The following is a 14,345-nucleotide window of genomic DNA, read 5'->3' as shown; positions in this document are numbered from 1 at the left end:
TATACTTCAAATGAAAATAATTCTCCAAATACCTGCAAACTCTACTCAAATGTTTTCTTCATTCCCTACCAACAAACTCTCTTATCATAGTAAGCTTACTCTGCTTTTAATTAGAATATTGTGGACGTATTTTGTGTGTTAATTCAACTCTAACTTCCTTGAGAGGTGGGGCTCTTTGTTGTTTATCTTTATTTCTCCTAATAATATCTACAGTGGTAACACACAAATGTAAGTGTTTTGTTGAAGGACTGAAAAAAATGAAAGAATGAATGAACAACTCAACCCTCAACTATTCCAGACAAACAGAAGCTCAGTCATGACGACTGTCATCATTGTTAGAGGATTATGTCATACATGGCAGTCTACTGATCTACCTGTCTATGCGCATGGCTCTAAAAGACAAATGTATATAGTAAAAACGCTTAAGTCACTGGATATATTAATAGGATAATTCTTCATTTTGTGAATAGATTCATGGTTAAGTTTTTCTACTTCATCTAATATTTATTATTTATTCAGGATTTATTTTGTACTAGAAACAGTTCTAGGCAGTTCATTGACATTTGATCATTTAATTCTTAAATCAGTAAAGTGTGAGTTGTTAAGAAACTAGGATTTGGATTCAGACAGACTTATGTCCAAATTGTGATTCTCCCACTTAAAAACTGAGCAGTTGTGGGTACATTAATTCTCTGAGCCGCATAGTTTCATAGAGTCTACAACAGAGATAGTCACGTCTACCTTATTGCAAGGTTCCCATGAGACAATGTACAGTTGACCCTTGAACAACACAGTTGGAATTGCATGGGTACACTTACAAATTTTTTCCATAGTAAATATCATAGTACTACACCATCCACCGTTGACTGAATCCAAGGATGCGGAACCATGGATACGAAGGAATTGTGTGTGTGGAAGGCCACCTATAAGTTATACGTGGACTTTCGACTGTGAAGAGGGTTGGTACCTCTATCACCCAGCCCCAAATTATTCAAGGGTCAACTGTAAATGAGGCATTTAGCCTGGTGCTTGGCGGATTACACGTGAAAGAGTACTGTTCATTATCATCAGGACCAGAGGTTAAGGAACTTTCCCGCATCTAATCCACGACCATCCATCAGTAAGTTCTGCTGACTGTATCTCCAAAATATGTTTCCGGGCCTCCTCTCTCCATTTCCATTACCACCACTCTAATCCGGGCCACAGCCAGGCCCCTCTAGTTCTGTCCACTGTCATAGGCTTTGTAAATCTCTCCCTGTTTCTTCTTTTCTTCTCTCCAAAGCAGCCAGAATGATCCTTTCAAATCTTAAATTGCCTTAAACCCTCAATGTCTTCCTTTGAAATAAATTCCAAATACTTCACCAATACGCAATCTCATATGGTCTGATCCTTACTCTCCCTGTGCTCTGACCCTTCTGCTCCTCCCAGAACATTAGGCATTTCACATGTACTCTTGCCTCTGTTGCTCTTCCTTCACAGCTCAGCACAAAAGATGACTCAGAAAAAGGTTCCCATGTGATCCAGTAGATCTTCCCATGATTCTCTGTAGCCATCAACACGTAAATTTCACATTTCTATGTTTACCTGTTCATTGCCTGCCCACCGTTTAGACTAAACTTCCCAACAATTTTGCCATGGCTGTTCTACACGCCACTGAATAGTCACCACTAACCCAGTGCCTGGAACATATATCTTCATTCAACAAGTATGTACTTATGGCCTTTCATGAGCAGGCACTAGAACTGCAGATTAATACACACGTTAAATAAGTAAATGTATTGTGTTAGCAAGGGATCATCTCTACTGAGAAAACCAAAACTGGTGGAAGGTTGATAGAGGGGGAGAGATGGAGGTAGGGGTACAGTATAAACTAGGGTGGTCAGAGGGGACCTCCCTGACAGGAGCATTTGAGCAGAGACGAAGAATGTGAGAATAAACCAGGGAAGGGGATTCCAAGTAGGACCAAGTGCGACTATCCTGAGGTAGGAGCGTGCCTGAGAGTGTGAGGAAGAGTCGAGGGCCAGTGTGGCTGGAGCTGAGCGAGTGAAGGGGAGAGTAGTAGAAGGTGAGATCAGAAAGGCCAGAGGAAGCCTCGGGGCCTCTGTTAAGTTTAGGTTTTGACTGAGGGAGAGGGGAAGCCATTGAAGGTTTCCGAGCCTAGAGGAATACAATCTGATTCATGTTTTAACCAGATGCTCAGGATGCTGAGTTGAGGACTGTGTATGGAATGTACGGAGCCAAGAGTGAAAGCCCAGGTGCCATTTAGGCCAGGTGAGAGATGAAGGCAGTTTGGACCAGGGTAGGAGTAGTGGAATTGCCAGAAAGTGGTCAGATCCCGGATGTAATTTTAAGATAGTACTGAGAGAATCTGCAGACATTTGTTTCTAGTGTGTGAAAAAGAGGAGTCAAGAATTACTCCAAAAGCGATATTCAGTAAACCTTTGTTGAATGGATGAATGAATGAATGAATGAATAAATGAATGACACATAGCTATTAAACAGCAGCAAGGTTAGTTGGTCATCAAAATTCTTGTTGTGATTCTCAACTTTTTAAGAAACTGAGAGAAAGCCTTTCTTTAGAAAAATGTACATATGTACATATATGCCAAATTTGTACAGAATTTTAGGCAGGTCCAGAACCTCTTAAAATCCATCCAGGAATCCCCTGTGTGAAGAGAGCCTGCATGTCATCATACAAGCAACTAATATAAAACTTGATTTTCAAGATGCAGTTTGCATAAACTTTTGCAAAAAAAAATCTCCTTATAAAGTACCCACTCCAATCTTACAAAATGGATTCATGTAACAGGAAAAAGACAAACTGCACTTCTGTTTTCTATGTTTATAAGTAACGATTACAACACTGGAATATAGCAATAATTTTGAATTCAGCAGCATAAAAAATAGTAATCAGGGACAATAAATCATTCTTAATATTTGTAAAAGCCTAAAGGAAACTACATTTTCTTACAGTAAGATCACAAAAGTTAATAAAACACCATTTCTTTTCTAATGGCTGGAAGTATAACTCAGTCCAATAATACTGGTTTTGTCATACTAGTAGAAGTTTTCACTGGCAGATTCAGGTGACCTTATTTGATAACAAATTAGAAAATGGATTTAATAATTGCGGTTTGGTGAGTAAAATAAAAAGTATGCTTCACGGAAGAAAACTGAGAAAGGTATTTCTGGAAAGGACTGCAGTGCTGTTTTGTGCAAAGACTAAAGTCAAAGACTGAATGTTAAAGCGTGTTGTGAGCGGCATAAACAACCATATATTTTAAAATTGCATAATAATAGTACAGTTCACTCTAGTCTTCACTCTGAAAGAAGTCTAAAAAGCAATCCAAATGTTGCTTTATTTCCAGATTCTCTGTTTAGTCTAAGTAATGCTAGTGTAACACACATAAACAAAATATTAAGACATCTAGTTTAAATTATATTTTTAAGCCCTCTAAAGTTTCAAGGGGAATAAGGTTGTTCTGTGTCTTGTCTTACAAGTTAAATACCTTTATTTAAACCCCAAGGGCTGTTTTCCAAAGTGGGATGCTCTGTCACAGCCATAAAACTCTTTCAAGGCAATGCGGATCACAGAGTTAAAACTCTAGGGATTAACACTGGGCTAGTTCACAGGCTTCCAGGCTGCCCTGAAGCATTTGTCTAAAAGCTTTAAAAAAAAAAAAAAAAGGCAATAGAGAAAATGGTCCAAAATCTATCTCAGGAAAGTACCCTACTTCTGGGGAAAAAAACTCTGGTTCTGAGGTTTTGCTGCCTGATCCTGCCCAGGTCTACATTCTGCTGCCTTATACCCCTGGAGAGCTGAGAAAAATGCCTGTCATGTTCCAAACTGATCTCTTAAGTAATGAGGGGATTGTGAAAAAGAGAGTCAACAGAATTCCCATTTGCTAAGACACAGGTACCAACTGGATGACCTAAAAATAACAACGCTTGAGTCTTAATTTAGACTTTATGCCTCTGTTGCCTTGCAACTGAGTCAAATTATACCTAAATTTTCTCTGGGTCATTTTTATAAGTGAAATATGGACATTCACCCAGTGAAAGCAAGACAGAGGCAGGCAGATAGACATTGGGCAATTTTAAAAAATCTATTTAAAAATGTCATGGCCTCAGAAGCAAAGAGCATATCAGTTCAATTAATATTAAATGGAGTTATAGAGGTAAACTTTGGTGTGCAGTGATGGCCGTAAAAGGAGAAATGGTGAGGATACACTCCCTTTACTCCGAGTATTTGTCTATAACTCACAATGTATTTCTGTTTGGAGTACTGGTGTTAACATGCTTTCTTAGCAGAGAGTAGAACAGCCGTTATGGTGTATGTTATGAATGCATATTAACAGCACAGACATTTGCATATCTGGAACTACAGTAGAAAATGCATAACGAAATTTCTTTTGAAAGACTATTGTACAAACACACTGAATCCTTGCTAAATCTTGACATGACAACTTTTTGTTTCCTCCCTTTAAAAAACAAAAAACTAAGACATTCAAACAATAGATTAATACTCAGAAAACCTCAACACAGATTCTATACCCCACCTCGCCACATCACCACCACCACCAAAGGGTTTTATTTCGTGTTCAAAGGCAGAAATAGAACAGCCCCAAATGTTTTCATGGAAAAGCTGGTTCTCATTTGTCTGCACATCGCAAGGATAAAGTATAAAATCTATCCTTGGGATGAGCTACATCGGTGATAATTTTCTACTAATGTGTCCCTTTATCTGTTCCTTGGATTTTGATTTTCATGTCTGTGATGCCTGTAATACAATGCAGCTTCTGGAGACTTTGCAAGTTTAAAATATGGTGCAAAATGCAACATTCAGGACAGGGCTGGCTGCTTCATGGCTTGTGACTCTGATACTTACTTACCCTCCTTTACATTTAAAAAGTAAACCATTCCTGAGAACAAACAAAATTCTGCACCTGGTCTTCCTATAGATATTCTCTGTGCTGATATAAAAATTGTGTGTAGTTTTTGAACCAAAAGCTGTATGAAATACACTTAATGCACCCATTACCAGGACTATTCCCTTAAACAACAAATTTGAAACGCCTTTGGTGTGTCTGATTTTTTTAAAAACATGAGCTAGGCCAACCTACCCAATATTTTAAGTTATGAGTTTATAGCCTTATTTTAAATTTGCATTTTTTTACCAGACCACTGAGAGACAAAAAATGACCCTCCTTTACTTAGCATGATTCTTCTTTTTGCCAACTTCCCCATCTTTTCTCGAACAGTCCAGGCAAAGTCAGGTAACTTTGTGGGGAGACGGAAATGAGTGGGGTATGACAGGAGAAAAATTGCATTTAGCTTGAGTCCCCCGATGCCAATTTGGAACCAAAGTGCATTAAAGCAGCAGAATTTTAAACCTTTCAAAACTGGGATTTATAAGGGGAATGCTAACACAGATTCAACAGTTACAACTCTGCCAGGGATTACTTTAATACCAAAAGCATACTGTCTCACTTTATAGAAAGAGATTACTCAGTTGTCAAACAACAAAGGTTGTGTTTGTCTATTTTTAAACTTTTATTTTTTTTTAAAGCGCCCTTTTAACTTCAGTGACAGGCAATCCTGAAATAAAATGTCCTTTTATTTCAGGGGTAGGGGGCTGGTGTGGCAGGGGAGTAGAGAAAAGGAGAAGGCGAGGTTTGCCTCTGGCTTCACAGTTCGTTTTATCTATAAGGCTTTGCCAGCTTTGCTTAACTGTTTGTACCCTGCTTTTGTTAAGAAACCAAAAGGGAAAAGTGGAAGAAAAAGGTAAGTATGAAATAAATCTGACAGAGAAAAACAACTGGACACTGATACAGGGATGAGAAGATATTTAAAATGATTTTGATCCAGAGGGGGGAAAATGTGAGGGGATGATTTTCAGGAGAAAGAAAAAAATCTGAAAGCTCCAAAAAATAGGAAAGCTAACCTTTGACTAAAATACTCAGCAAAATGCTAGGGAAAGACAAAAACCTAAGTGATAATTTTTATGTTCATTGTATATGAAATGAAATGAGAAGGAACAGGCCAGTGAAGGCTGTAAAGAGAGGGACAATAAGAGAGTGAAGTTGTGACTTTGGGTAGAGGACATAAGAATGTAGTTTGAAATCTTTCACAGTGGACTTGCAGTTGTCTCTGCATTTTACACAGATATACAAAGAATCTCTCTGAAAAGTTGTTGAAAGATACCAGCAAGTGTAGAAAGGGGAGCATCTGAGGATGTCTTTCACAGACCCCAGATGGAGAAACTGTTCTTTTATTCCAAATTCTTAAGAAGCACAGAAGTCTTACATGTCAATAAGAGAACACACAGACACACACCCATAAGTTACATGCCATGAAAGGAAATAAGGAGACCTTTGTTGATCCCTGTTCGCTTACACAAATCTTAGTTTGGTTAAGCATCTCAAGACCATTTTCCTGATCTCAGCTCCTTTTCACGGCTTTCTTTCCCTGGGCACCCAGGTGCACAAATGGGATGGTGATCTTTACAAAACATCAACAACAACAACAACAAAAAACCTCTCGCTCACACACAAAAGCCCACCTTGCAAATGAATGGAATATTAACGACTACCTAATAGTTGCACCGTTGGCAGGGCGAAACTGAACACTAACACAGCTATTTCTACAGATTGCCAGTGAAGCCGAAGCAGCTCGAGGAGAAACGCACCTACTGTATGTGAAAGGCTGGTGCAGATTTTTTTCCCTATCAGTCTAACCTTCTGTGTTGATGCATGAATGCTGGTACCCACTTACAGGGATGCCAGATGATCAGTGCAGAATGAAGGTCCCAAGAGAGAGGATCACATGGTTCTCTCTGCCCTGTGACGTCACTAGCAGATGGCATGGGTACCAGCTCTGGCAGTTGGCATCAATGTCACTTTTTAGAGATCAATGAGATAGTGCAGATACACACAGATCTAGAGACTCCAGGAGACGATGCGACACTCAGCCTGAAAAGATGTGGAAGATCCAAAATGAAAACTGATTATTGAATGAAATTAAAACCTAAGGTAATATAAATAAAGATATACTTCAATTGATGCTGGCTTTGCATGCAAGTATTTAAAGATACAGTGTCACTGTCTTATAGTATTTATATGGTCTTTTGTCATCTATAACTTCTTATCATATTTCATTCTTATGATGTAATTATCACATACTTTCACGGCTATTATGTAACTGCAAGTATGTAGACATTATTAAGAGTTTGCGTGTGTGTGTTTGTGTGTGTGTGTGTGTGTGTGTGTGTGTTGAGGGAGCTGGAGATTGTTAAATTAAAAAGTCTCTGTTTTAACATGCCTATTTGTTTGAAGACTTTAGATGAAAATACTTGCTGCTTTGCCAAACGAAAGCCAAAATTGCATTTGAAACACAAATTATTTTCCCCTTTCATTCGGGATTCTGAATACACGTGCACAATTGCAGTCAGAATCCTTGGACCGTTCCTGTCAGATATTAGCTAGAGGGAGACTTCTGTGGCTCGTAGAACAAAAACACTACGAGAGTGTTTTTTGTCAGATGATTTGAACAGCAGTAAACAGACAATTACACTGAGAAAAATTTAAAATAGAAAAGCAGTCTCAATATTTTTCTTGACTTAAAATAATGCCAGTGATTTTTAAAATTTATTTATAGAGTTTATCCCAAATTAGCCTAACCTCCCCCTCGCTTTTTTTGGTGAAGGTTGGGAAAAGAGTGCTCTCTTACATGTCTCGTTACGGATCAGAAAGAAAGCAGTTTTTAAATTGGCTCTGATTAATCTTTTCTTTAAATTTGTGTATTTCAACAGCCACTTATCTAAATTCACAGTTATATAATACAGCAAATAAAGTTAAGGCTTATTTTCTTTCTAAAAAATAAATCTCCACAAATTTGTCAGCTAATGGAGAGGTAGCATTTTTTATTTTAAAAACTGGTGCCTCTTCTCATTTTGCACTCAGGGGAATTGGAATTAATGAAATTCTGCATTGCTATATCATGTTTTGCATTTGTTTGAATTTCACTGTCCTTTTCGTGTATTAAAAATCAGTTTAAAATCAAAGAGAAATGGAGGTGGTGGTGGTATTACAATAAATACTTCCTGTTTTATTTTCTTTTGATAATTTGGTATAAATTAATCCTATTGCATGTGTCATTGTTTTCTTTAATAATTACTAGGCTGCACAAACTCAAAAATTTTATTTAATGTAAAAATCAGTCTTTTTCTCATGTTTTTGTATTCTTATGATTAAGTCATTGAATATGCTTTAAGTGTATAAACTTTAAAAATGAAAACACTTTAAATATTGTGCTGGCATTTTTTCAGGTAATTTAAGATTAGAGAACCATGTTAACACTACCGTTTGATGAGTCAGTTGTAATGCCAGAATCCCAGATGTGCAGAAAGTTTTCTAGAGAATGCGAGGACCAGAAGCAAATTAAGAAACCAGAAAGCTTTTCCAAACAGATTGTCCTTCGAGGAAAGAGCATCAAAAGGGCCCCTGGAGAAGAGACTGAGAAAGAAGAAGAGGAGGAAGACAGGGAAGAGGAAGATGAAAATGGGTTGCCCAGAAGGAGGGGTCTTAGGAAAAAAAAGACGACCAAGCTCCGACTGGAGAGGGTCAAGTTCAGGAGACAGGAAGCTAACGCGCGCGAGAGGAACAGGATGCACGGCCTCAACGACGCCCTGGACAATTTAAGAAAAGTGGTCCCCTGTTATTCTAAAACCCAAAAACTGTCCAAAATAGAAACTTTACGACTGGCCAAAAACTACATCTGGGCACTTTCCGAAATTCTGAGAATCGGCAAGAGACCTGATCTGCTCACGTTCGTCCAAAACTTATGCAAAGGTCTTTCCCAGCCAACTACAAACTTGGTGGCAGGCTGCTTGCAGCTCAATGCCAGGAGTTTCCTGATGGGTCAGGGTGGGGAGGCGGCACACCACACAAGGTCACCCTACTCTACCTTCTACCCGCCCTACCACAGCCCTGAGCTCACCCCTCCCCCGGGGCATGGAACTCTTGATAATTCCAAGCCCATGAAACCCTACAATTATTGCAGTGCGTATGAATCCTTCTATGAAAGCACTTCCCCTGAGTGTGCCAGCCCTCAGTTTGAGGGTCCCTTAAGTCCTCCCCCAATTAACTATAATGGGATATTTTCCCTGAAGCAAGAAGAAACCTTGGACTATGGCAAAAATTACAATTACGGCATGCATTACTGTGCAGTGCCACCCAGGGGTCCCCTTGGGCAGGGTGCCATGTTCAGGTTGCCCACCGACAGCCACTTCCCTTACGACTTACATCTGCGCAGCCAATCTCTCACCATGCAAGATGAATTAAATGCAGTTTTTCATAATTAATGAGGAAAATGAAAATAAACAGTGGTCATTCACCTCCCCCTTCTGATTAAGACAAAGCAGATGCTTGTGGGCTGAGTAACAGGCACAACTCTAGCTAAGGTGTTTACTAGTTTCTGGAGTGTGTTTCAACTATTGTGAGAATTTTCTATGTAATAATAAATCTCTTTTCCTATGAGAACTTCTTTTCCTTTCCTTTTGTCTGTAAAGCACTGTGATTCTGTTTCTACTGGAAGGTTATTTTTTTCATGTTTTATTTTCTTTTAAATTCACTTAATTTGTTTGAACAAGGTGTCTAAGAATATACTGTTGAATAAAGACGTGCACACAGCATAATTCAGTGTCTACTTCAGTTGTACAGTAATTATAAAAATGCATGTTATTAAAAATAAGATGAATAAAATGATGTGTTTATAATTATTAGGAATTTATATATAATGTATCTCTGAAAAATTGAACATTTTAAATATCGAGAATAACACTAAGCTGACAATGATATTGGAAGATGCATTTGAGGGTGTACAACAGTATAAAAAGCTATGCAACTTTCGTTTTATTAAGGACGAGTCTAAATGCATTCGATCGGGAACTATTCCTCTTCAAGGATTTGCAGGTGGGGCAACATGATATTTGGGTAGGTGGTGTCATAATTTTGGAATAATTATATCAATCCTAGAGAAAAAATTTTCAGCACTTGTTTTGTATTGTTCAGAAATTATCTGTACAGGTTTGTTTTCACAATGTATAATTGTGGTTTTCCACCCACATTTTTAAAGCGATTAAACATAGATATTTCCACTCGTAAAGGACATCTATTAGCTGTGATATTTTTGCATGATACTTATTATTTCCTGGTACACAGCTGGTTTCTGTCTCCAACACTCCCTCCTCCCCATTTCAGACATAGTTCTGGATTTCAAAACCAGGCGAGATAAAACAAATTTCTTAAACAAAATGGCCAAAGTGCTTACAAGAAATTTTTCTTTTTTTTTTTTAAGTATCTTAAATGAAAGAAGAGGTGCCCATGAGGGTTAAACATCCTGGGGAAACAATGATAAATCCTGGTAACCTTCAGCTCGCGCCGAAATTCAGTGGCAAATTTCCAGCAAACACCAGAGTGGATGTTAAAACTGGAAGGTTTTACTCTGTGCCGTTTAAATAAGTCTGGCCGATTAGAGGCTAAATTCTGTGTGAGTATAAGTTTAAACCCTACTTGAATAGCGCAAAGGAGCTCACCCTCTTAAGCAGAACTGAGACTCTTCTAAGATAAAAATCAAGGTGGCAGTGACCTCACTCCGGATGCCCTCGTGCGTAGGTTGCCTCCAGGGGGAAGATGGGGACAGCTGCGAAGGCTGGTGAGGCCAGTAGAAATGGGTCCACCGATGGCGGGACCGCGCGGTGCTGGGTGGGCCGAGGCAGGGGGTCCGCGCTCCACGGCTGCGCCCACGCTGCCCACTTGTGCGCCCCGCGGGCATCGACTGAGCGGGCGCAGGCCCGACGGCGCCTCGCGGCTGACGCGGGGAGGAGGTGGAGGCGGCTTCCCGTCGCCTGCAGTCATCCGGGCTCAGGGACACGGGCTGCACTGCCCGGGTCCCGCCCGCAGTGGGCGCCCTGGGTCCCGGGGGCCGCGGCTCTTGCTCCGGCCTTGCAGGCCGGGGAAGACACTTCACCGCGGGGGGAGCAGGCGCGCCCGGCAGACCCTGCCCCGAACCGGGGAGGAGGCGACCTCTTGGTCGCCAGGCCCCGGGGGGCGGGAAAGGGGTCGCCCCATCGCCCGTGCTATCTGCCACGATGGGGGACGCGCGGCGGCGGCAGCTTCAGTTTGCCCAAGTTCGGCTAAGAGCTAGCTGCCCGGTCCTGCCCCTCCGCGGCTGGCGGGGCTTCTTGAGCCGAGGCCGAGAGACTCAGCGTCCCCCGTCCCTCAGCTCCCCCTGCCTTAAGCGCCCGGCCCTATGGCGCGCGCGGCCGCCGCGCTCCGAGGGGCAAGGGTACCAGCAGCTGCTGGCGCGGTACTCGGTGGGTGACGGACGCGCCCTTCAAAGCAGGTGTGTTAACACCTGCCCGTTCACACCCCGCGAGGGCCGGGGCGAAGGAGTCGGGAAAGAGGAGGCAGTGTGCCCTCCAGGGATAGAGAGAAGTCTGCCTTAGGTAGAGAGCCGCCTGTCCCCTGTCTGTCGCCGACACGGGAGTGACTCGTGGTTGCTTCGTCGAATCCGCGCACAACACCTGCCCTCCCTGGGACTGTGTCCAGGATTGCCCGGCCTCGTTAAGGCCCCTCAGACGCTGAGAGTCAGATCTTTGCTCACCCTGTCTGAGCAAAGAGCACGAAAGTGAGGAAGCACCTGGAACTAGAAGAATCTGTTGTGTTTGGTTTAAAAAAAAAAAAAAAGAAAGAAGGAAAACTAAGGCAGTTCTGTTTGGTCATTAGCAGAATAGGTGTGGCGTTCCCACACCCTTGCTCCAAGGTGACCCACACTGCGCCTGCTCAGTGTCTTGTTGGTCCAGACAACCTTTGAAAACCGCAGTCTTCCGAGGGTCACAAACTCATGTTGGAACTAGAGATTGCAACAGGAGCTGCAGTCTCCTGTCTCCCTTCTGGCAATATGGGAGAGCTGCGAAGAAAAGCAGCTGGCTGAATGTCTGGGGAAGAAGCAAATGTTCAGAAGAAGCATCTCATCTCAGAGCTTTGTTCGTAAGGAATTCAAGCAAGAGTGGGATTTTTAGGCACAGACCCTAGAGATAATGAAATTTCTTCCATAATTTGGATGCACAGATCTGATGTGTGCTCTCTCCTTCAGTGGACTGATAGAATCAGGGTGTGTGGGACTGATCCCTGTGGCTTAATTATCCTTCAGATCCCACTGATGACCTCTGGCATGGGAATCACCCAGCTGCCACCTTTACACTCACCAAGGACAGAGTGTCAGTTCTCTTCCCCAACAGGGGCCTCCCTGTTCCTGGTTGACTGCAACCCTGAGAAATCATATGAATTGTTCATTCATATACCAACATCACAGATGCAATGCATTACAGAATCCTACCTCTTAAGGTGTCGCTCCAGTGGAAGAGGAAATAGTAAAGAATAGAGAGCACAATTGATCAGGAAGGCTTGGAGTCGGACAGATTTGGGTCAAAATCTGCCTCACTGCTAACCTCTTATTGCAGCCTCAGAGAGACTGTACACAACACCCAGAAGGCTTGAGGTCAGGACACCTTAACTCCTTGCTCTCTTCTTGACCCCATGCTTCCCTTACCTCCCAGCATGAGAGGATGAGAGGTATTTCTATTTTCTGAACCCTTTTAATAATTAACGCCTTTCAAATTGATTAAGCATCTCTTCTTTTTAGCTGAGTTATGTGAATCTCATATTTAATCTCAGGATTAGTGTGTGTGTGTGTGTGTGTGTGTGTGTATGTGTGTGTATAATGTAAGTGGCCTCAACAAAATAAAGATGTATTTCACGCTTATTTAAAAGAAGTGGTAGATAAAGTAGGACTTGTATGGCTGTCCAAAGGCACCAGAGGCCTAGGTGCCTTCTACCTTTCTATTCCTCTAACCTTAGTATGGGGCTTCCATTCTCAAGTTCACCTCATGGCCCAAGATGGCTGCTGGAGTTCTAGCCATTGTGTCCTCATTCCAGTGAAGAAGAAGGAAAGGGGATGGCAAAAGAATGTCCCACCCACCTGATCAGACCCCTTTAGAGAATATTTATGAAAGTCCCACCCAATGAGTTATACTTACATCTCACTGCCCACTTCTAGATTTCAGAGAAGCTGTAAAATATATCCTTTTTATCAGAGCATATTGCCACCTGGAATAAATTCAGGTCCTGAATACGTAAGAGGGAGAAAATGGATGTTGGCCAGGCACCCAGCAATCTCTGCCATGCCTCTCCTTCTAAACTCTGAAGCCTCAAGAGCTTTGGCCTCACCTTATGCACTGTGAGGACCACTTCAGCAGCCTGCCTTGCACATCATAGGTGTTCAATATAGTTTTAAATTATTTTAAAAATCCTCATGACAGTTCAGGAGGAAAACGTTCCAGGGCATGTCTTCTATCTGTGTGCTCATGAGATACACTGCATATCAAACTTCAACCGGACCACTTCTGCAGTACAACCATCCTTCACTGATGCCCCTCAAGGGGTTGTCTTGATCACACTGGTCTTTGTCTCCTCACACTGCACTGCTTCTGGCCTCCAAGATGACACTTTTGTGCCGCCCATGGCATCGCCTGCCTTAGAGAGTTCAGTCTGCCAGATAAGAGACTGTCTTAGCTTATTTTCTTTTTAGTACAGTGATCCCCATCCCTTCCCAGCTGTAGGTGGCCAGGTTTGCTTACCTCTTTCCAAGACCAATGCCTTTAACTCTGCTGTCCACCAATTCCTTCGTCTCTCTGAGATCTTATACTTTTCCCAAGTATTCTTTTTTCTGTTTCTACTACCTTTTTCCTCTTTGACTACATACATGCATGCTACCAAATGGTCTCTTTGGCTCCCCCAGCTTATAGATTCTATGAAGGTTTGTTCTTAAGTCCAGTCCTCCTCCTTCCCACGCAAAATGCAAGACCTCAAGCCTCTCGCTTTCTGTATTTTGAAGGCATGGAAGGAAGGGGTTTCATCTACCAATCCTAGTGCTGCCTGTGCCTTTTCTGTCATGTCCCCATGCCCAGGTTGCCCATGCCAACGCCACCTCCCATGAAGCACTGTGCGGCTGATGTTCTACTCTGTGGCCCACCTGGTGGCACCGGCCCACCTTTGACCTCCATCAAATATCTTCTGGGCATGTGTGCTCCCCCTTGGAACTACTTTCTCTCTCTCATCACCTCTCTGTGGGTCTCTGGCTTATAACGAAAAACATGTTCGTATTTTGAAGAGAGGGCAGAGTGCTCGAGCTCCTGACAAAGGTCTCTTGCTTTAATCACCCAGCCCTCTTGGTCCCAGGGCCCTCAGCCATCCAGGGAGCTGGGTCAGGGTAGGTTCAAGCAT

General features: G+C 42.1%; 1 protein-coding gene across 1 annotated transcript; it reads left to right on the top strand.

The window, feature by feature from the left end:
• Positions 1-8,255: 8,255 nt before the first annotated feature.
• Positions 8,256-9,361, top strand: NEUROD6 (neuronal differentiation 6; the record flags this gene model as incomplete). Its single annotated transcript, XM_079931814.1, has 1 exon — positions 8,256-9,361. The coding sequence occupies exon 1, from the start codon at positions 8,348-8,350 to the stop codon at positions 9,359-9,361; it is 1,014 nt and encodes a 337-aa protein (XP_079787940.1). The 5' UTR covers positions 8,256-8,347.
• Positions 9,362-14,345: the final 4,984 nt, after the last annotated feature.

This window comes from Stenella coeruleoalba, assembly GCF_951394435.1.
Source record: "Stenella coeruleoalba genome assembly, chromosome: 9".
NCBI classification, from domain to species: Eukaryota; Metazoa; Chordata; class Mammalia; order Artiodactyla; family Delphinidae; genus Stenella; species Stenella coeruleoalba.
This window is presented reverse-complemented; position numbering and strand designations above follow the sequence as displayed.